This window comes from Chrysemys picta, chromosome 1 (assembly GCF_011386835.1).
Source record: "Chrysemys picta bellii isolate R12L10 chromosome 1, ASM1138683v2, whole genome shotgun sequence".
NCBI lineage: Eukaryota > Metazoa > Chordata > Testudines > Emydidae > Chrysemys > Chrysemys picta.
Window position 1 is genome coordinate 147,680,633 of NC_088791.1, and position 22,832 is coordinate 147,703,464.

At 47.2% G+C, this 22,832-nt stretch overlaps 1 protein-coding gene across 4 annotated transcripts in view; it reads right to left on the bottom strand.

Moving 5' to 3' along the window:
* Positions 1 to 22,832, bottom strand: part of SIDT1 (SID1 transmembrane family member 1) — a 90,619-nt gene that overhangs the window by 45,065 nt on the left and 22,722 nt on the right. For all 4 annotated transcript variants that reach the window (XM_024109740.3, XM_065586581.1, XM_065586591.1 and 1 more), the window contains exons 2-4: positions 9,657 to 9,778; positions 8,102 to 8,272; positions 872 to 917 (exon numbers count right to left, since the gene is read on the bottom strand). In XM_024109740.3, the coding sequence (XP_023965508.2) occupies positions 872 to 917; positions 8,102 to 8,272; positions 9,657 to 9,778 (339 nt within the window). The remainder of the gene's footprint in view (positions 1 to 871; positions 918 to 8,101; positions 8,273 to 9,656; positions 9,779 to 22,832) is intronic.

Sequence of the window (22,832 nt, forward strand, 5' to 3'; positions counted from 1 at the left end):
GTTTGGTTGCTTTCCCTGGGGAAGAGCAGCCAATCAGGGCTGCTACAGGAAGCAGGCTGAGCTCTCCCTCGTCCCCTCAAAAATCAACATCATTCCTCAGAGAAGGGAGAAAGGAGCAGGCTCCACTCCCTCTTGTGAGCAATGGGGACAGGATGGTTCTCCTGTTCCTCCCTCTTCCTCCTGGTAACACTCAGCTTGGGAAGTGGAATAGGGGACCCGGCTGCAGTTCACCGTCCTCTCACAGGCCTGGCGGGGGAGAAAAAACCCCAGCAGCTGCAGGCAGAGCAGAGACAATGGTGGGGAGGAGCAAAATTGATTGCTCGGCAGGGCTGTGGGCAGACAGACACCCCTCCCCTCACCACCACATTTTTTTCAGACCACTCAAGTGCTGGTAGCAGTTTGAAGTCTGCATCCTTTGCCACTTTGTCTGCACTAGAGAACTGCATCTCAGCAAACTGTAGTAGAGTGACTGAACCAATGTAAGTCGCAATAGTGCTTAAGTCCACACTGGGCAGCACACAGCACCGTGAATCCACACCCAGTGCAGGTTGCCGGGCCTGTGGAGTGTTGCACTCATCCCACAGCAAGGTATGATGTCTGTCTGCACCAGTTCACATTTCTGGTTTGTTCAGTTGCTTGAGCTGAATGTCTCGTGTGAGGGTCAGCACATGCTCCAGGAGGGGCAGAGACTATGCAGTGCTACCCCTTCACTCTACCCATGCAGATGCCACAGCAATGGACTAGGCTGCCTCCTGAGAGGGAAGTGGATTTGATCCTATAGTTCTTTGCCATCTCTAACTGCTAGGATCATACTGGAACCCATTTGTATGTGAAAAGACACATGCAGCTGATGTCACATAGGGCTGCTTACCTGAGGCTGCGAAGGGCTGGCAGTGAAGTTAAAGGCTTTGTCTGTCCTAAAAAAGAAAGAGATCAGTAAGGTGAAGACTTTCTAAAGCTCACAGCATAAATGCTCAAACACACACACAGCATCTTCAGAGAATTGCTCTTCAAAGCTGCATTCATGAAGCACAGGGAGACATTAAGGCTGTGAGCTAAGCGTTAGTGGGGGACTTACACTTCTATATTTGTAAGACGGGCTCTTTTCAAACTAGTCCTACTTGCTTTAAGCACTGGGAGAGAGAGTCAGGCCCTTCGTGCTGGGACAGGGTAGTACACGGAGCTGATCTGGAACTGGAATTTCTATTCAGAGGGAAAGTCCAATATTTAACAAAAAAAATTGAAATCAGAATAAAGAGCTGAAATTTCACAAAGTTCCTGTAAAATGAACTGTTCAATTAAAAAAAAAATCTATATTTTTTCATACTTTATTTTGAATTATTTATTTTATATTATACTATGATTTATAAAATACATTTAGAAACAGACAGTTTGAAATGGAAAAATTGAAGTGTTCCATTCCAATAAAGTTAACTCTTATTAACATGCTTTGATTTAGGGTGGGACCAGATGTCCTGTTTTTATAGGGACAGTCCCGATATTTGGGGCTTAGTATTATATAGGCGCCTATTACCCCCCACGCCCCTCTCTCGATTTTTCATACTTGCTGTCTGGTCACCCTACTTTGATTCAATTCCCCTCCCCCCGCAAAAAAGGTTGTTGAAAACACATTCCTGCTGAATATTTCGAATGCGACAAATTGGCATTGTCCAATGGAAAAAGCAATGCCAAAAACATTTCAACCAGCTTTAGTGGTGCATGGAAAAAGTGATCAGCAGGAGGGGAGCAGAGGGGATCTCAGTGCTGCTTGATCATGAGATGCTATGCTGTGTAGCTATGGTGTTGGTCCTGCCTAGTTCCAGAATAAGGCCTCAGAGGAGTTTGCTACACTAACTGCCTTATAGAATTATAGAAGATAAGGGTTGGAAGAGACCTCAGGAAGTCATCTAGTCCAACCCCCTGCTCAAAGCAGGACCAACACCAACTAAATCATCCCAGCCAGGGCTTTGTCAAGTCAGGCCTCAAAAACCTCTAAGGATGGAGATTCCACCACCTCCCTAGGTAACCCATTCCAGTACTTCACCACCCTCCTAGTGAAATAGTGTTTCCTAATATCCAACCTAGACCTCCCCCACTGCAACTTAAGACCATTACTCCTTGTTCTGTCATCTGCCACCACTGAGCCTAGCTCCATCCTCTTTGGAACCCCCCTTGAGGTAGTTGAAGGCTGCTATCAAATCCCCCCTCACTCTTCTCTTCTGCTGACTAAATAACCGCAGTTCCCTCATATTGGCATGGGGAGGATCACACTTAAGAACATGGTGTGAGGTGAGGTGATGAGTCATCCCTGAACTAAAGCCTGATTAAGCCACATGCAGTAATGAGTCATTCTATTGTAGGCCTCAGCCAATCTACAAACCAGGAGCTGGTTTACCTCTCAGAGCCGGTATAGAAGCCTCACAGGAGAAGCAACACCTCCGTTTGCCCAGCATCATTTCGTGGCTAGAAGTCTCCCCTGCCTGATAGTGATGATAGACTCCACAGGCCTTAGCCTGCTCTGACTCCAGCCTTGTTCCCAGCCCTGCTCCTGCTTTGTTCCAAACCTGCTCTTGACTCCTGACTCCAGCTCAGACCTTTGGCTGTATACAGTTCTTGGCCCAGCTGCCACTGCACTGACCACTAGACAGGACTGCCACTGCTCCAACCATTAGGCCTGGCCCTTTATATCTTGGTTTCTAACAGTTTGAGCAGCCTGACCTGTCAGGCCCAGTGGCCAAGATGGATTGTTTATGCCTGCAGGTGTCCCCAATAGTCAAAATGAAATCTCCAGGCACACCCTCCAGAACCAAGTGGCCAGCTACAATGGGAAAATGCCTTCCTGCACTCACAGATCCCAGTGGTGCCATGTCCTTCCACACCATAAGCTGTGGTCTAAGATCCTTCTACCAAAGAGATTTGGTGGGAACCATTAGAAGTTTTGGGGGTTTCTCAATCAATGTCACTGCTGTTCCTGTTGTGCCCAGATATGTACCCAAATAACCAAAGTAAGGTAGGGCTCATCATCAGCTTACTGGCAGGCAAAGCAGTGGATTAGGCATCGCCACTCCTGGAGCAGAGAGACCCGATTCTCCACAACTTTGATGAATTTGTTAGTGATTTTTTTATGTATGTTTAATGACCCAAACCATGCCTGCTTCACTGAAGTTGCCCTGCAGTTACTCAAACAAGGCCCCTGACCCATCACAGCTTAACCCACCCATTTCTGATACCAAAGTCCTTTCTATGCCAATAATAGCTTTCACCACTAATTCCATCCATCCGTACCACTAATTTCCCGTGGCCCTGCGGCTTCTTATTTGGTTCAACATCTCCACTGCATCCGAGAGGAATTAAAATTACACAAACTCAGCCAAGGAGGACTACAAATGATATGCCAAAATCCGTTGACAGGACCCTCCCATGGTGGTTGGAGACAAGGTATGGCTCTCAACTCAACACTTGGATACCTCCCAACCCTCAAAGAAACTAGACCACCATTATCTTGGCCCATTCCAGACCATTCAACAGTTCAAGATGGTGGCCTTCAAGATCCAGTTACCCCATACTATGAAGATACAGCTGCTATGTTTGCTTATTGAATAAATATGTGGATAACTCCTTTCCCAGATGCAAAAAACAACCTCCACCCCTCCTGTCACAGTTCAGGGGAAGGAAGAATACTAGGTGGAACAGATCCTGGATTCTAAGCTCCTCCAAGGATAAAGCATGTACCTCATGGATTGGAAACAGTATGGCTCAGCTGACCATTTGTGGGAACTGGCTAGTAACATGCATGCACCCAACCTCTTTCAGGAATTCTATTGATTGTCTCCAGAAAAGCTGGGCCCAAGGATGGTGGGGAAGCATCCTTGATGGGGAGGTGATGTGAGGAGTTAGAGCCTAATTAAGCCACATCCAGTGATAAGTCATTTCTGTGATAGGCTCCAGCCAATTTACAAGCCAGGAGCTGGTCTGGTGGCTCTCAGGGTAGGTATATAAGTCTCACAGGAGAAACAGCATCACCATCACGTCATAGCTTGATCTCTCCTCTGCCTGGTAATGGCGACAAACTTCACAGGCCTTAGCCTGCTCCAGCCCTGTTCTTGCTCCAGCCCTGTTCCTAGCCCGGCTCCTCCTTTGTTCCAAACCTGCTCTTGACTCTGGCTTTGACCTCTGGCTCCAGTTCCTGGCCCGGCTGCCACAGCACCAACCACTAGGCTTGACCCTCTACATCTCAGTTTCTAATATTTGGCAGCTTAGTTGAAGAATCGCATCAGCAAAAGTTTTCAGATGTTGGCGACTGTGCAACAAGTGTTTCTGCGAGTTGTCCAGCTCTTGGGTTAGAAATACTGTGGGACTAGCCTCCTTAATGTGTGCATTGTTTAAGCACACAGGAAGGACACTGTTTGGTTCTAGGACTGATTTCATTTTCTCCTGCTCATTCAGAATCCCAGCATAACACAAGGCAATATGCAGTGTTAATCAAAAGGCTAAGAATTCATTTCCATTCAGTCTAAGAGCAAGCATGAGTGCACGCACATGAGCATGGTAGATATGCACTTTTCTAGTGTTGCGTTTTAGTCCAGAAATTAAAGGGTTAATTATCTCACTGTGTATGCAGATGGGCTGACATGCAGTTCAAGTGAGCTACTGCAGTCCCTTTAAAGAAGTGTCTGGGGAGAGGAAAAGGTGGCACAAGGTTGGTGCTAATGTTCTGGGTGGCATTATCTGTGTTTAAGTTTGGATATGGAGCAGCTAAAGTGCTGTTCTGTATCATAGTTTTAGTCTAGATCAATCCTTGGAAATTTTAATAAAGTTAACAGTTCTGTTGAGCAATCAAAGTGGATTTGAGCAAAGCTTTGGAATTCTGTAGATTCTCAAACCGTGATCTGTTTATTCTGTAGAATTTGGGAATCAGAGGCCACAGGAACCCAATTGTTCACAGCTTTTTAATGGAAAATAGAGGAACAGGATTATCCTGGATTATTTTGTGTGAACAATATCACTGACTTTTCTCAGAACCTGTCCACTTAAATGGCAGAGTAAAATTTAGGGTGTGTGTGTGTGTGTAAGCATTTGAGAGGAAATAAACATTTTGAAGAGCAACTTAGAGAGTTAAGAGAAATGTGCATTTTCCTTCCTCTTCATCGGTACTGAAGTATTTTATATTCCCTGGTCTACAGATTGAGAAACTGAGGCACACACAGGGGATGTGACAAGCACACAGCAAATCAGTGGCAGAACCAGATGAGAGCTCATGCTTGCCTGACTCCCCACTATGTGCCCACCTCCAGGCTATGCTGGCCCCCAGTATTCGCAGTCAGCCAGGTTCCCAGCTCTTTGTCCTATGGCCACAGCACAGTGGGATGACAGACAAACTGGATGCAGCGTTTGGAGCCGCAGAGGTTTAGGCTGTGAGTGAGACGACAGAAGAACTTGTACTCCTGGGAGGAGCTCCCTCTCGCCACCACACAGAGGTTGCTTGGCTTAACTAGCCCACAGCCAGTCTCATCTTGGCCATGCAGCCAGGGCCCGACTTGGCCCTGTCTCCCCTCCTCCTTTTCCCCAGGCCATTGCAGGTAGGGCCGGCTCTGGTTTTTTGGCCGCCCCAAGCAAAAAAAAAAAAAAAAAAAAAAGCCTGCGGCGCGGCCGGAGCGCGGGTGCAGGGGGACCGGCTGGTGGAGGGGAGGGGGAGGGAGCAGGCGGGATTGAGAGAGAGAGAAGGGGGCGGCCAGGGCTACAGCAGGGGCGCTGCCACGTGGCCCCTCGCGCTGCGCCGCCTCCTGCCGCCTGCCACGAGGGTTCCGCTCCGGTCAGCGGGGAGGGAAGGAAGAGGACTGCCCTGCAGGGCGCTCTGGTTCGCCGCGCCACCGCCCCCTACAGGGCGGCCGGAGCGGAACAAGAAAAATAAAATAAAATAAAATAAAATAAAATAAAATAAAGCGGTCGTGCCGCCCTAGGATTGGGCAGAATGCCGCCTCAAACAATCTGCCGCCCCAAGCACCAGCTTGCTCATCTGGTGCCGGCCCTGATTGCAGGGCACATTTCCAGACACAAAAGGATCCTTCTCACACCTTTGAAGCTTCCTCCCCAGCTCACCCAGGGAGCCCCCATGCCACAAAAGAGTAACAAGGAGAGCCCGCCGCATTTTCTGTTAGTGACCCCTCCCCCAATCAACAGTCCCAGCAGGCTCCCCGCATTTGGCCTTGCATCCCCCTCCCCCCGCATCAGCCCATCCGAGAGCATCTCTGACAGCAGCAGTGCTGAAAATAATCCTAGCCTAAATTGTCTCCCCCTCTGCAGACATACTCATGGAGGGGCCAAGAAACTGACACAGCTTACCTTCGTGGGAGTGGGGACTTCCCCCCTAACCTCAACCTACAGAAGAAAGCAGGATAGCTGGTCCACAAACCCCACAGATCTCAGAGCTCCATGGGGGCACAAAGCCATCTGCATAGAAGTCCTCTGGCTCTATGCCCCCTCTCTGCTAGCACTGGTTCATCGGAGCTTCTCTGCCGGGGATTCCCTCGTGGAGCAGAGCCCCTGACTTTCCAGTGGAACCATGCCACCTCTGGCTGTCCCAGCAAGTGTCAGAGAAAGATATGCTTCCTTGCCATTGCCTATCCCATTTCCACTCAGATCCCCGCAGACCAACAGTAATCTTGCTCAGGAAGATGCAGGGAACCCTGCTACCAAAGCAGCTGATGCTTTCCCACCCCATACACATTGGAAGGAGCTCCCCTCTGAGCACTGATCCCAAGGATATGAACTGACTCCCTATTTCTTTTGAGAAATAAATGCACAGGCTCCTGATTGCCTGGGTGCTCTAGCTGAGAACTCTGCCAATCAGCACCTACTGCACAATGACAAACTCCAACCTCAATTTAAACTAAAGAAAAAATAGTGCAGAAGGTCACGAGTCAGACTGGGGATGGATTTCGGTAGAGGACAGGAGAACGTTATGCTCAGGTTTCAATAGAAGTAATCAGACCTCATGCTTCAGGGCCCCAGGTCATCAGTGCAGCAGTCAGGAAGGAATCCCCTATCCACACAACAGTGCATAGCTATTGAGGTGAATTCTGGGCAGATTTCACTTTACTCTGAATCAGGTGTTGGCCACTGCTGGGAATTGAATATTGGTCAAATGGACCCCTAGTCTTCTCTGGTTTGGCACCTCCATTGCCACCTTGAGAGGAGGTGTGTGCATCTTGTGCTTTATCAGGCAGGCAAGGAGTTAATTCCCTTCAAAGAGAGCCTGACAGAAGGCATGCCCTACCTGGGGGCTCTAGCTTAGTCCACTCGCTGGAGAGAAGAGTTCCATCTAATCTCATCAGGCCAGCTATTTAAGCAGGAAGAGGAAGTAAATTGGGGGGCTCCTAGAAGGAAGGAGGAAGTGACCTGTCCCTTTCCTTCTAGTCCAAAGAGGCAACAGAACAGGGCTGCTCCAAGCCGCAGCCCTAGGCCTGACCAGTGGGCCTGAAGTCACTGGGAGGCTGACTTCCTCCTGCCTGAGGAATGGGTTTCTCCTTACCCTGAAAGCCAGGGGACCACCTTCAGACCAAGCCCATCCAGGAGGCAGAGTCTTTCATAAAAGTGAGGATGGTGCTTCATTCCTATAGCCCAGGGAGACAGAGCCCAAAGGCATGGTGATCCTGAGGAACGACCCGAGTGACCCCACCAGATAAAAAGAACAGGAGTACTTGTGGCACCTTAGAGACTAACAAAGTTATTAGAGCATAAGCTTTCGTGGACTACAGCCCACTTCTGATAAATGGTCTCAGCTGAGAGTCTCTGGTCCCTTGCAGCTGGAAGTGAGCCTACCTGGGGAACCACACTCAGGAAAGCTTTGGTCTAAAACAGCAAGAGTGGGGAGGCTAGTGCCTTAGATTTTTTCCCCCGTTCAGTGCCACCCATAAAAAAAAGTTTCTTATCTCATGTGTTCTCCTAGGATGTGAAGAAAGCGTAATTGAAGGCACTATCCTTGTATCTACCTAGAGGTGAGTGGGAGCAGTTTCCACCCTGTACGAGTGCACACGCACGCGCGCACACACACACACACACACGACAATCCCACTTGCACACGTTCACAAATCCTGCTTACGTGAGTTGGAAGCTCTTGAGCCTCGTGACCAGCAGCTCATACTCAATATCAAACAGTGCCATGGAAGCCACATCTACAAATATGATCTGCTCAGAGGGTCCCATCTCAGGCGTGGGTTCCGAAGGGCAGAGTGTACGGCTCACTTCCTGGTAGTTGTAGGTCCTTTGGTAACTACAGCAGACAAAAGGAAAAAAAGCCAACAGCCACCAAATAAAATGGAACAGAAAAATGCCTTCCTTCTATTCTAGCAGAGATAGACAGACCCGGGATGACAGCAGTGGCTTCAGAACCTCAGGCTGTACAAGGCCATTTCCCTGGAACTCCGCTGCAGTGCGAGTCTGCCTCAGCAAGGAGAATTGAATGGGGATTAGCATTTGGAAGCTTAACCCCAGATTGCTATGAGTCAGTTATAATATAATATATGGAGATATACCTATCTCATGGAGCTGGAAGGGTCCTTGAAAGGTCATTAAGTCCAGTCCCCTGCCTTCACTAGCAGGACCAAGTACTGATTTTGCCCCAGATCCTTAAATGGCTCCCCTCAAGGATTGAACTCACAACCCTGGGTTTAGCAGGCCAATGCTCAAACCACTGAGCTAACCCTCCCCCCTTGGGAACTAGTTTGGTGGTGGAGGCACGCGTGCCTATCTATTGTGTGCTGCAGCATCATGTGGTCGAGGTGTGCTGGAGGTCACTGGTTAGGAACAATTCCAGTTCCTGAGTTGTGCAACTGCTAGTGATGGGATGCATATACCAGTTATAGGCCCCTCCTCTCACAGTTTATCAACTAGATGCTCTGCAGGACTTGGTGGATCACAGAGGCAGGTTCACCAACCATTGTTGGGACAAGTCCACACTGAGGGGATATTCAGAAATTGACCTCTATTTGCAAAATGCAATACAGAAATGTTCCCTCCTCCAACTGTAGTGACTTATTCTGGTGTCCCAGCCTACCATCTGCTCCCCTGGCTCATGAAGCCAGATACAGTAAAATCTTGACAAGAGCCAAGGACTATTTAACGACACCCCTCCAAGTAGCTGTAAAACAGGTGTGGTGTGTGTATCTCACAGATTGAAATGCCTGAGGACATAGCTTGATGCTTTTGAGAAGTGTCTCCCCTGTATTTTCTCAGCATGTCGTATTTTGCACAGCATTTGAGGGATGGGGGGGGGGGAGAAGAGCATGCTGGTGAATAAGAAGAGGAAGTGCAAAGGCTATCTGCCAACTGTGAGCAGCCCATAGCATGGCCAGTTGGCAGTGCGGCCAACCACAGGAGAGCCAGGGGCCAGGATGCTCTGCACATACACTTTGAAAACAGGGCATTGCTAAGTTGAATCAATCTGTTCAATTTACCTTGCCAATGGGAAATGTCAATCATTTTGACCAAGAGAAAATTTACAAGTTGGATGCCAGCAATTGTGAGTCCATGGGAAACTTAAACAAGCCACCGCACCAAGTATTCCTAGACTTACAGTAAAATGGTGAGATTTAGCAACTGGGGAAGGAGGGACAACCTGCCTGTTACAAACTGCAAAGAGAATCTCTGCCACTTACAGGCCTCGAAAAATCAGAGGGACTTGCCATGACAGGACCCCCTTCTGCTGGCGAACTACAAACAGGATGGGATACTGCAGGTCCTCAGAGTCACTCTTCACATACACCCGCACTGCATCCACCTGTGGGAAGACAGATGGAAAGGCAAGTGTTAGTGGAAACTACACAACATGCTGCCCCAGTCCCTTCACTCCCTTGTTCTGTTACTCCCTGGCAGCACGCAGGGATTTAGCAGAAGATACAGCTTGCTGTTTCCTCACCCAGCGGCAGAGGGGAGCGTTTGAAGGGGTCCCAGCAGAGGTAGGTTTTAAGAAGGGAGAAGGTGGCAGCATCACAAAGTTTGATGGGGAGTTTTCCCTGGGTTTCCCCACACATAGGGGGTGGCATGGGAGAAGCATACGAGTGCTTGAGGGAGGAGTGACTAGTCAAGGCGGGTGTCATTGGCAAAGCAAAGGCAGGGGTCTCAGCGAGTTAGATTCAGAGGTCGGCCTGGACAATAATGCTCCAGAAATAGCCAGCACCTCTTATGAGCCATCATCTCATCAATGAACAGTGCCTAGTCACTACTGCCAGTTTGAAAGTGTTACACCAAGTACCAGATTGACCAGTCAGGTCTGCACCATCCCCAAACATCCCCCAGGGCCCTGATTACAGTGCCAACCCCACTCCTGAGCGGGAGAGGGGGAGGAGGGAGAGCAGGCTGTGATTGACAGATTTCCCCCAGAGCCAGAGAAAGAGACTCAAACTCCCAGAGCCTCAAGCCCAAACTGACTCTTGAACCCTCAATGGGCCAAAATAGGACTGTAAGTCTCACAGAGAAGCAAAATAGCCTAGCTGTGGGGAAGTGATTTTGCCAGTAAGATGACAGTGGCAGAACCAGATTGACCTCAGTTTCCTGAATCCCAGTGCTTGTAACACAAGACCTGCCTGTCTCCTAGAGATCACGTTGGGGCAGGGGTAAGGGGCATTCTCTCTATATATAGACACCTGGCCACATCCAATAGTGATTTGCCTAGCAGGGATGAGGATGAAACCCCACTCTCCTGGATACCAGTCCAATCCTTACCCATGGGATCATCCTTTTTCTTCCTGCAGGCAGAGCCGGCTCTAGGCACCAGCAAACCAAGCATGTGCTTGGGGCAGCACATTTTCAGGGGCAGCATTCCATTTTTTTTTTTGTGTGTGGCTTCGGGCGGCAAAAGCCTAGAGCCGGCCCTGGTAGCAGCAGTGCATCGTGCGCGGGGGGCACCCTGGGGGCGCTGCGGTTTGCGCCGCGGGGGAGCAGCACCCGCACCTCGTGGCTGGGCTGGGCAGGCTCTGAGCAGGGGACACTTGGGCTGGGGGCCGCCCCACGGGGCGCATGGAGCCACCTGCAGGTGCCGCAGGGCGGCTGCCCCCCAGTGCCGCAGCCGGGGCTGGGCGAAGCGGCCCAAGCTGCCCAGGAACTGCGGCAGGGCAGCCAGAAGCAGCAGCAGCAGGGCCATTGAGGGTGGGACCCTGCCGTGCAGGTTCCGCATCCTGCTCTCTGGGGTTCCGCTCCCTCTGGGGCTACCCTGCAACATTTTTTTGCTTGGGGTGGCAAAAAACCTAAACCCGGTCCTGCCTGCAGGCCCCCGTCTCATGCACTAACTACACACAATCGCTGTGATGGAATTCAGTCACATACAGCCAGGGTCAAATTATGACATTCTGAGGCCCTAAGCTATGTCAAGAGGCCCAATACCATTAAAAAAAAAAAAGGAATTTATTATTTTCAGAGAAAGGATTGAATTTATAAACATGAAAGCTTTATATTTGCATATATACAAGGCGAAGTTGTAAAAATAGAATAATAATCTTCATTTTCAGCATCCCTCTCTGTAACGATGACATCATGACAAAAATAAATTTTAGACAAATTCCTTTGGACTAATTGCATATGTAAGTAAAGTAGAAGTAAACAATACAATATAAAAAGTACAAAATAAAAAAATACAGTAAATAATACAATTTACTAGACGAATTCTCAGGAAATTTCTCTTCTCTGTTAGGGCATCTAAATTGTGGAATTCCTTGTCTGAATGCACAGTGATATTCTTAGAGAATATATAAATGGCAATACGGGATACAAGAAGCAATAGAAGATATAGGATGCAGATAACCCACAAGCTTAAAGCTCAACTATTAGTCAAATTGATATAAATTAGGGCTGTCGATTAATCACAGTTAACTCACGTGATTAAGTCAAAAATTAATCACAATTTAAAAAATTAATCACAATTAATCGCACTGTTAAACAATAGAATACCAATTGGAATTTATTAAATGTTTTTAGATGTTTTTCTACATTTTCAAATATATTGATTTCTATTAGAACACAGAATACAAAGTGTACAGTGCTCACTTTATAGTATCATTTTTATTACAAATATTTGCACTATAAAAATGATAAACAAAAGAAATAGTATTTTTAAATTCACCTCATACAAGTATTGTAGTGCAATCTCTTTATCATGAAAGTGTAACTTACAAATGTAGATTTTTTTTTGTTACATTACTGAACTCAAAAACAAAACAACGTAAAACGTTAGAGCCTACAAGTCCACTCAGTTCTACTTCTTCTTCAGCCAATCGCTAAGACAAACAACTTTGTTTACATTTACGGGAGATACTGCTTCTTATTTACAGTGTCACCTGAAAATGAGAACAGGCGTTCGCATGGCACTTTTGTAGCTGGCATTGTAAGGTATTAACATGCCAGATATGCTAAATATTCATATGCCCCTTCATGCTTCGACCACCATTCCAGAAGACATGCTGATGATGCTCGTTAAAAAAATAATGCATTAATCAAATTTGTGACTGAACTCCTTGGGAGGAGAACTGTATGTCTCCTGTTCTGTTTTACCCGCATTCTGCAATATATTTCATGTTATAGCAGTCTCGGGTGATGACCCAGCATGTTTGTTTTAAGAACACTTTCACGGCAGATTTGACAAAATGCAAAGAAGGTACCAATGTGAGATTTCTAAAAATAGGTACAGCACTTGAGCCAAGGTTTAAGAATCTGAAGTGCCATCAGAGGTGGAAATGGGCCAGTAAGGGTCAGTACGGTGTACCAGTAAGAAATGGCTGCCAGTACCAGCCCGTACACAGCTGACATTAAAGCGGTGCTGCAGCAATGCTTTAATGTCACTGGCTCTCCCTCCCCCCGCCCCCGTTGGCAGCCCTGCTGGCCACCAATGGGGGGGGGGCAAAAGGGGCAGCTGCCCCAAGGCCTGTTGATTTAAAAGGGCCCGGGGCTCCCAGCCACCACGGCAGCAGCCGGAGTCCCAGACCCTTTAAATCGCCACCAGAGCCCCAGGCGGCGTGGGCCAGGCACCACGGAAGGGCTGGCTGGGGGAGGCTGACCCCCAGCCCCGCCCCTTCTGCCCGAGACCCCGCCCCTGTACCAGTAAGTCTTTTATGTTACTTTCACCCCTGAATGCCATCCAAAATCTGAGAGGGACAAGGTGTGGAGCATGCTTTCAGAAGTCTTAAGAGAGCAACACTCCGATGCGGAAACTACAGAACCCGAACCACCAAAAAAGAAAATCAACCTTCTGCTGGTGGCATTGGACTCAGATGATGAAAATGAACATGCGTCGATCCGCACTGCTTTGGGTCGTTATCAAGTAGAACCTGTCATCAGCCTGGACGCATGTCCTGTGGAATGGTGGTTGAAGCATGAAGGGACATATGAATCTTTAGCGCATCTGGCATGTAAATAACTTGCGACCCCTGCTACCACAATGACATGCGAACATCTGTTCTTACTTTCAGATGACATTGTAAACAAGAAGTGGACAGCATTATCTCCTGCAAATTGTAACCAAACTTGTTAGTCTGAGCAATTGGCCGAAGTAGGACTGAGTGGACTTGTAGGCTCTAAAGTTTTACATTGTTTTATTTTTGAATGCAGTAATTTTTGTACATAATTCTACATTTGTAAGTTCAAATTTCATGATAAAGAGATTGCACTACAGTACTTGTATGAGGTGAATTGAAAAATACGATTTCTTTTATTTTTTACAGTGCAAATATTTGTAATCAAAAATAAATATAAAGTGAGCATGGTAAACTTTGTATTCTGTGTTGTAATTGAAATCAATATATTTGAAAATGTAGAAAACATCCAAAATATTTAAATAAATGGTATTCTATTATTGTTTAACAGCATGATTAATCGTGCAATTAATTTTATTAATCGCTTGACAGCCCTAATATGAATTACACCCAGGTAATAAGCAAACCATCAGAAAATTGTATGCAGGTTGTATTTTTCCAATAAATTTATTTGTTTTGTTTTTATAGAAGGTTATGATGAATTACCTAATATTGGTACTAAAATTAGTAGCAGAAAGTTTTATTGAAACCAGTAAAAAAAATGTACATTATATATATATATAATGTACAATTTATATATTATACACACACACACACACACACACACCCCAACAAATAATTTTATATATATATATGCATGCCAAAAACCTGTGTTATTTTACCAGGATATTTCTGTGAAAGTTAGTGCTATTTTCTCTCTGTTCTCACAGGAAAACAAGAGAGGATATATATAATTTTTTTTACATCATGAGTGAGGAAAATTATCCTTCTTTTCATAAATGAAAAAACTTTTGTTTAATTTTGTTAGTTTATCCAGATTATATATAAAGTATATTTACAAATGTTTATTCCAATTTAATTTTCGCTACGAAACAATGAATTGTTGGGATTTTTCTTTTGCCATACTATAAAAATACAATGTATTATGCATAGGATATGTGATTTATAAGTCTATATAAGAATTTTTACATAACATACTACCCATAATAAAATATTATCTTACACGTTCCAAACCTGCCAAGCAGAAAATCCCAGTCTTTTTTCTAGGCAGACATCTCTCTTTGCATTCGCTTCTCTATCCTCTGTCTCCCCCAGGACCACTAATTAATCTTGAGTAAACACCTTGGACACACAGAGTGACAACAAGCTATATGCGCTAAGAGAAAGAAATAATTTACCAGAAAAAAAAGACTGGTAATCTCTAAACAGGCATTGAGAAAGTGAGAAAAACTAGCCTATATTCAAGCAAATATATTGAATATTCTAGGCTTTAATAGCCTATAAATCATATATGCACATAGTTTGAAATAACTTGCTCAGCAAGTACTCAGAATACTTTGATATATATGTATATCTTCCTTCACTTCTCTCAAAACCCTCTATTTATCCTTTCATCATCACTCTCCGATATTTACTGTGAAGGTTCCCGAAACTGACATAGGGAAGCCAACACAAATTTATCCTCCTCAAGATCCACTCAATCCAAGTCCATAAGACGATCACCTGCAAACACAATCATGTGAAGCATGGATAGTTCATGAAACAGCAAGTGGCGTGCGCACTAAAATACACAGTTGTACGCATGTACAAATCAAAAGAAGAAAGAACACTAACATACAAGTATGAGCTTGGCAGGATTGCTTCACAACACTGGCATCTCCGACCTCACATTTGCCCCCGATTTTATCGGCAGTGAAATTATTTATTTATTTAAATAAGTTATGAAGGCGTGGTCAGAATTTTACCAGTAGCTGGCCAACAAAACGCTGCCTTAGCAGCTTAGACTGATAGCAGACTTATTCATAGAAATACTAATTTTACAAGTGCAATTCTCGTTTTTAATCTCAGTCCTGGCCTCCTGCCTGTCAATAATGAACAATTAGTGAAGGGTTAGGGTTGGATAAGGGTATTGGTGTATCCAGATGTGTATGTTTTTGTCATATTTGAATGAAAATATTTATATAGAAGATTCTCTCTCTTTTTCCCATATCTCCTTTATTTTGCAACCGATTTTGATAAAACTTGAAATGGAGTCAGTCAGTTTTTTCTTTTTTAGAGGCCCCTCATATTGCGAGGCCCTAAGCTGTAGCTTAGTTATCTTATACCTTAATCCAGCCCTGCATACAGCTATTTGCCAGGCCAACTCAGCTGAGCCTCTCACGGGGCTCTGGGGAGGTCAGTTTTCAGATAGCGTAGCCAAGCACAAAGATTTTGTCTAAATGTAACAAGATGCAGGGTGGATAAGGGTTGATTCTGCTATATGGAGGGACTGGAATTCTGTTGCGGGCTCTACCATGATGACCTTTTGAAATCTCTGTTGTCCTTATTTGTCCCATATGTATAACGGGTTATTGATACTTGCTTCTCCTAGGTCAAAGGGTATTTTTTTCAAAAGAAGATGTCAGCATAACCCACTGCTTGAATGAGTGTTGTGTGTTCCCCTGTAATGGCTGGCCAATGTAGGAGGAGAAGAGACTACTGTTGCTGACAAGTAAAAGAAATTACTACTTTAGCTCCAGGGGCTGAGGTGAGTGCTGTGGTATGGAAGGCACTGGATTCAAACCTTGCTTTGAGAAGCATTTTGCCTGGCCCTGCTCATGTTTGCTGGGAACCTGGTGCAAAGTTCTTTCAAGAAGCTGCATGCAGTGCTGACACAAGTTAGTGAACATTAGTTGATAGTGATCAAAGCTTTTGAAATAATAGTTAACTATGTACCAAGCACAGCCTGTTCCAACTTGAAAATCCCTCAGGATTTAGCCACCAGGACAACAACAGGCCCCTCAGCCATACTTCATCTTTCTATACCTAAGAGCTAGACCTGTAAAAAGTGCCCATCCCATAATGGCAATAGCATACCCAATAGCAGGGCACCGAAGGACAGGGAGACTGAGATAATGGCCTGCACTTTAGTTCAAGTCTTTACAAATCATGCCCAAAACACAGGTTTATAACTGCATGTAAACGGTGGTGTGCAAGTTAAAGCGCAATTATACTTGAGAAGATTTGTGTCACATTTATTCTTGCTTAATGACTCCAAGCTCAGGTGGGTTCAGTTAGGGTTACCATATTTTAAGTGTCCAAAAAGAGGACACTCCACGGGCCCCGGCCCCGGCCCAACTCCGTCCCCTCCCCTGGAAGCTTCGGCCCCTGCCCCTCCCCCTCCCCTGCTTCCCGCGAACATTTGATTCGCGGGAAGCCTGAAGCAGCAGGCAAGCTGGGGCAGGGGGGCGCGGCTCTGGCCCCGGCGTCTCCTGCCCGGCTTGGCTCGGGCCCTGCACCGCCGGTCCCCGGCCCCGCACCGCCGGCCCCTGACCCCAGCCCCGAGCACCGCCGGCCCCGGCCCAGCCCCCGGCTGAGCACCGCCCGGCCCGGCCCGGGCCCGGCCCCGGGCCCCGCACCGCCAGCTCCGGCCCCAGCCCGGCCCCCGGCTGAACACAGCTGGCCCCGAGCCCCGGGACCCGCACCGCCAGCCCCGGCCGAGCACTCCGGCCCCCGGCTCCGCACCGCCGGCCCCAGCCTGACCCCCGGCCGAACACTGCCGGCCCCGGGCTGAACACCGCCAGCTCCGTCCCCGGCCCCCAGCCGAGTGCACCGCCGCCCCTGGCCCAGCACCCCTGGCCGAGCACCCCTGGCCAGCCCCGGCCCAGCACCCCTGGCCGAGCACCCCTGGCTGGCCCCGGGCCCCGCACCGCCGGCTCCAGCCCCGGCCGAGCACCCTGGCCCCGCACCGCCGTCCCCAGCCCGACCCCTGGGCCGAACACCGCCGGCCCCGGGCTGAACACCGCCGGCCCCGGGCCCGGCCTAGCACCCCGGCCTCCGGCTCCGCACCGCCGGCCCCAGCCTGACCCCGGGCCGAACACCGCCGGCTCTGGCCCCGGCAGCTCTGGCCCCGGCCCCCGGCCGAGCGCACCGCTGCCCCCGGCCGAGCACTGCCAGGCCCGGCCCGGCCCCCAGCCGAGCACCGCTGGCCCCGGGCCCTGGCCCCGCACCGCCGGCTCCGGCCCCGCACCGCCGGCTCCGGCCGAGCACCACTGACCCCAGCAGCTCCGGCCGAGCACTGCTGGCCCCAGCAGCTCCGGTCCCCAGCCGAGCACCGCCGGTCCCTCCCTCCCTATTTTCCTGGACATGTCTGGCTTTTTGGGATTTCCTCCCGGACGGGTATTTGAGGCCCAAAAAGCCGGACATGTCCAGGAAAATCCGGACATATGGTAACCCTAGTTCAGTTTACATCAATACACTTTCTTGCAGCCTGCGATCTAGAAGTCAAGCTCCTTCCGCCATATCCCTCATCACTGGTAATAAAGATTCTACAGGATTGCCAACCCTCAGCCTTCAAAATTATAAGTCAAACCTCAAAAAGTCATGAGATTTTAAATAATGATAAATGCTGGGCCCTTTTTCTTTGCTTTCTGCTTTCAGAGACTTTGGGGGACTTTCCAGTCACATTTTCAAGCTAGTATCTGCAGCTATGAAGGCTAGAAACAAAACTTCATTTTTTTTTAAATTAAAGCATGTAACTATGCTTCATCTATCCCATATTACCTCAACTCTAGGACCTGAGGCTTTAAGGAAAACACCAACTAAGAAGAGACTGGCAATGAAATGGTGACAGCTGGCAACACTGCCAGAGCTATAAGCTGAGAGTTTGATATATGAGGCAGAGTAGACTTGAGCTCCTTCCCCTGTAGTTGAATTGACTCTGCAAGGCTACACCTTGGATATTGAGTCAACTCCCTGTGTAAGAAGCTGCCTTTTGTTTTTGTGTGTTTGCTATACATTTATATTGGACAGCAGGTGAGGCAGGGAGTAAGAAAGACAGCGTGAGTACAATGAAGGAAGGTTGAAACTAAGAAGTAGGATATACCGTTGTCATTCAGGGTCTGAATCCCATTGTTGCTGCTATAGCAACACATATGGCCAGGCCACTCCTTATTTATAGAGCAAACATGCTGTCGGTCTCTTTGCAACAGGAAGTTACCACCAAGATCCTACACCAAAGAAAAAAAAAGGAATGCTGCTTCGTCTGGCTGCTGGTCCTGATCTACAGCAAATTCGTTATCCCAGGTGACCCAGAAAACGATGCTGTTCAGAATCCATTTTCCTCCCCCCAGTGGCCCATTTCCAGCATGCAAATTCAATTAGCTCTGAGCAGCAAGGTAACAAGTCATAAAAGAAGGGAAACTGCAGTCTGCTGTGAGGAGCGTGGGGCCCTGGCAGCCTGCAGGAGACAAGCTGTTCTAGAGAGGCTAGATATTCCCATGCCAGATGCCAGTTTCCTCATGTTGCCATGGCAACAAGAACTATTTTATGATGTTACAGACAAGACAGGGGAGTGATAGAAATTCATCCATTTAAGTCTTCTACCTTAAGGATGGTATAAGCAGGGGTCCAGAAGCTTCAGAAAAAAAACTCTTTTGGGGCAATTTCTTTTTTACATATTGCATGTGTGCGCGTGCGCGCACACACACACTTCGTTTGAGGGGGCATACATCAGGGTTGGTGCATGAGCCAGTACACCCAAGGATACAGACTGGGATTGCTCTGAGGACCTGCCATAGCAGCTTCTGCAGAATGTATGTTGTCATTTAAAATAAAAGGAATCCAGTTTGTAGCACTGCTGGCAACAAAAAATTCCCAGTGCAACTCCAGAGGCTGCCTGCCCAAAGCCACACGGAGAGAGAGAGAGAGAGAAAGAGAGAGAGACACGGCAACGACAATTGATCTTAATGTAGAAAATGTGTATCTTCTCTGAGAGCATGGGTGGGGTTTGTGATCGTGTAGATGGAGCTTGACTCATTGCCACTCCTCTCTAGTCAGGCATCCCAAACTCACCGGTCCTCCCCATCCAATGCTGGGTCATACGTATCCAAGACAGGCTGAGCTATAGGTAGTTACGTCATGTCAGAAATCAGCGACCATCCACGCATGTAATGTGCAAACCAAGTCTAGTACAGAAATAATCAGCCTCCTACCCTATTGCTACTCCTAAGCGGCACCGCCACATTTTGCCCCGTTGCTAGCGATCTCAGCCAAGAGGCTAAAGGATAGAAGGGATAGTGTTGCCGAGCTCTCTTTATATGCATGGACGTGGTCCCTACAGGTCATGCACATTGGCGAGGAGGTATTTGCATAGGAAAGCTTGCTGTTACTCCTGACTGTGCAACTGAATAGGTCAGGGGTAGGCAACCTATGGCACGTGTGCCAAAGGCAGCATGCGAGCTGATTTTCAGTGACACTCACACTGCCCGGGTCCTGGCCACCGGTCCGGGGGGCTCTGCATTTTAATTTAATTTTAAATGAAGCTTCTTAAATATTTTAAAAACCTTATTTACTTTACAGAACTACAATAATAGTTTAGTTATATATTATAGACTTATAGAAAGAGATCTTCTAAAAACATTAACATGTATTACTGGTACGCGAAACCTTAAATTAGAGTGAATAAATGAAGACTCGGCACACCACTTCTGAAAGGTTGCCAACCCCTGGAATAGAGACACTCAAATGAATAAGGTAAGAATAGAATTAATCTCATAGTATCTTTTGTCATTTGACAAATCACTGTACCCTTACCAACTCCGCACCTGTACCCTACATAGAATGAATCCTGCAAACATTCTCAGCTCAGCCAAAGGACACTGCAAAATGGGGCAGAGGGAAGAGAAGTAAGCCTAGAACAGGGTGGGGGAGAGAAAAGGGAGGGTGATTATACACAGAAAGTTTACACCTGACATTTCCTGCACGTGCTGCAGATAAACAAGCCATCTAAACAAAAGGCTGGAAGATTTTTGAAATCCTAGTCTCAAATTCTCTCCTCTTCTCTCTCTAGATCCATCTGTGACAGGTTTACCCCGGGGTGCCACCTGGAACTGGGGTACCACTGAGCCCCCCTGACCCACCAGCCTGGGCTCCTTTTCACACTGTACTGCTGTGACAAGCTACAAAGCCCTCCAGGCTTGCACTGTTACCAGCCTTCATACAGGTAGGGCCACACCCAGCTGCAGTTACATGCAGGCTCTCTGACCAGCCCCTGCATAGGAAGGCTACAGCCAAGACAACTCCCAGTTCCCCATGCACGCATCCCCTCTGGAGTATAAACCCAAAATTATACTGTCTTGCTCTGTACAGGGAACTGTACAGCATAAGCTCAAAGTTCACCACCCCTCTTCCATGTGGAGAGGAATATGCAACAGCCTTTGTCCCTGCACTATGATTCCCATACACTTCACTCCACCTCACTGGTTTAGATGAAGCAAAACCAAGATTATTAACTACAAAAGATAGTTTTTAAGTGATTATAAGTGATAGCGAACAGATCAAAGCAGATTTCCTAGCAAATACACACAAAAAATGCAAACTAAGTTTAATATACTAAATAGATTAGATATGCATTAGCAAATTCTCACCCTAAGAGAGGATACAAACAGGCTGCAGATTCTTAAGGGGCAAGCTACACTTGCTTTACAGCTTGGAATCCCCAGGTGTTTCATTCACTGGCTAGAAATCCCTTTAGCCTGGGTCCAGCACTTCCCCCAGTTCAGTCTTTGTTCCTCAGGTGTTTCCAGAAGTCTTCTTGTGTGGGGAGTGAAGAACCACAGATGGTGTCACTCCCTGCCTTACATAGCTTTTGCATATGGCGGGAACTCTTTGTTTCAAAGCTTGGTTCCCAGACCATCTTGGAATGTCAGTATTTTTCCACAGACCGGAGTCTAGAGATATGTGGTCTCATCACATGTCCTTGTAGAGTCATAGCCTGTGAGTGATGGCTGCTATCTGTAGCATTCTCAGGAAGGCTCCCAGGTGGCATATAAGCTTCTCTTAAGGCCTACTGTTTTTCCCAAATGGCCCATTGCCCTGAATAAGCCCTTCCCCACCCACTATCTAGACTGAAAATATCTTGTCTAGTGGGTGTTCTACCAGTATAACTACATTTGAAATACAGATACATAGTCAATATTCATAATTTCAGATTCAAAAATGATACATGCATACAAAGAGGATAATCATATTCAGCAAGACATAACTTTTCCAATGACACCTGACATGACTTATCTTGCATAAAATGCATCATAATTATGCTATAACCATACCATAATAATATCACTATGAAAAATATGGGGTGCAGTGTCCTACCATCTACACTAGAGAACCAAACCTTGCAAGGTTAAATGTTCAAGCTAAGTGATTCTAGCACCCTTTGTTCTGGAAACAAGGTGTTATCTACCAGCTCTGTGTTCTTGGGGAACCAGGGTGCAATGCCCAGCCTGTCTGACTCATGAAAGCCCTTCCCTCCACCCCTCAGCCTCTGCTTGAACCAAAGTCGATCAGAGGAAAGACTTACGGAAAGCAATAAAAAGGTGGTGGGAGACTCACCTAAACCCCTCCAGACAAGGATGACAGGATTAAGGAAACGCCCCTAGCCTCATTTGCATCAAAGATGGGACAGGGAAGCATCTCCATTAGCATACAGAATGGAGAACAGAGATTCCAAGGCAAGAACCGCACTGAACTCTGGGACCAGAAAAGCAGGAAAGCACTGCATGATGGCGATCTCTGTTCCAGATGTTAATGAACCCACGCCTGCACACACCCAGCTCAGTAGTTATCAGAACAATTCTAGTAATAAATCCTTTATTGGTATCCAAAATACTGAAGCTACCTAATTGCATTGTGAGCTCCCTAGAAGGAACACCGCCCATAGCCAAGAATAATCAGTTCCTAATGTCTAGCCTGAACAAAACAACTTTGGTATCCTCCCTTGAGCCATCAGTTTACCCACAAACAAATTTAGCGTTCTCCCTTGAACCATTGTTCTTTCCCTACAAAAACCCCTATCCATGCTCAAGTAGGTGCTCTGATGCCTGGATCTAAAATCTGCATCAGTTCCATTGGAACTTCATGTTCTCCTGACTGGTCGTGCTGGGGGCTCTGCCTGTCTCCAGCACTCCGGACCCTCAGCGACCATCACCACCTGGGAACCCTGATCGATTCAAGCTTCACAGAGTGGTGAGAACCCAGCTCTTTCTCTCTAGGTACAGCCTTCTGACCCTGACTTGTGTGATCAGTTATAGTTTTCTAAACCTGACTTTTATAATCAAATTAAAGTTAAATTTAATATTATAACTGGTTTGTTTGGCTCCCCTTGTATGGTTATTACCTGGCAATAAATAACTTTCATGATTACGTTGGTTGCCTCTCTCTTTCTCCGCCACCCCACCCCCGGATGTTTTTTTAATGTCTCCATTCGCTCTGCAGCAATGCTCCTCGTACCTAAGCTAAAGATCCCTGCAGCACCCAAAAATCCTGTAGGGT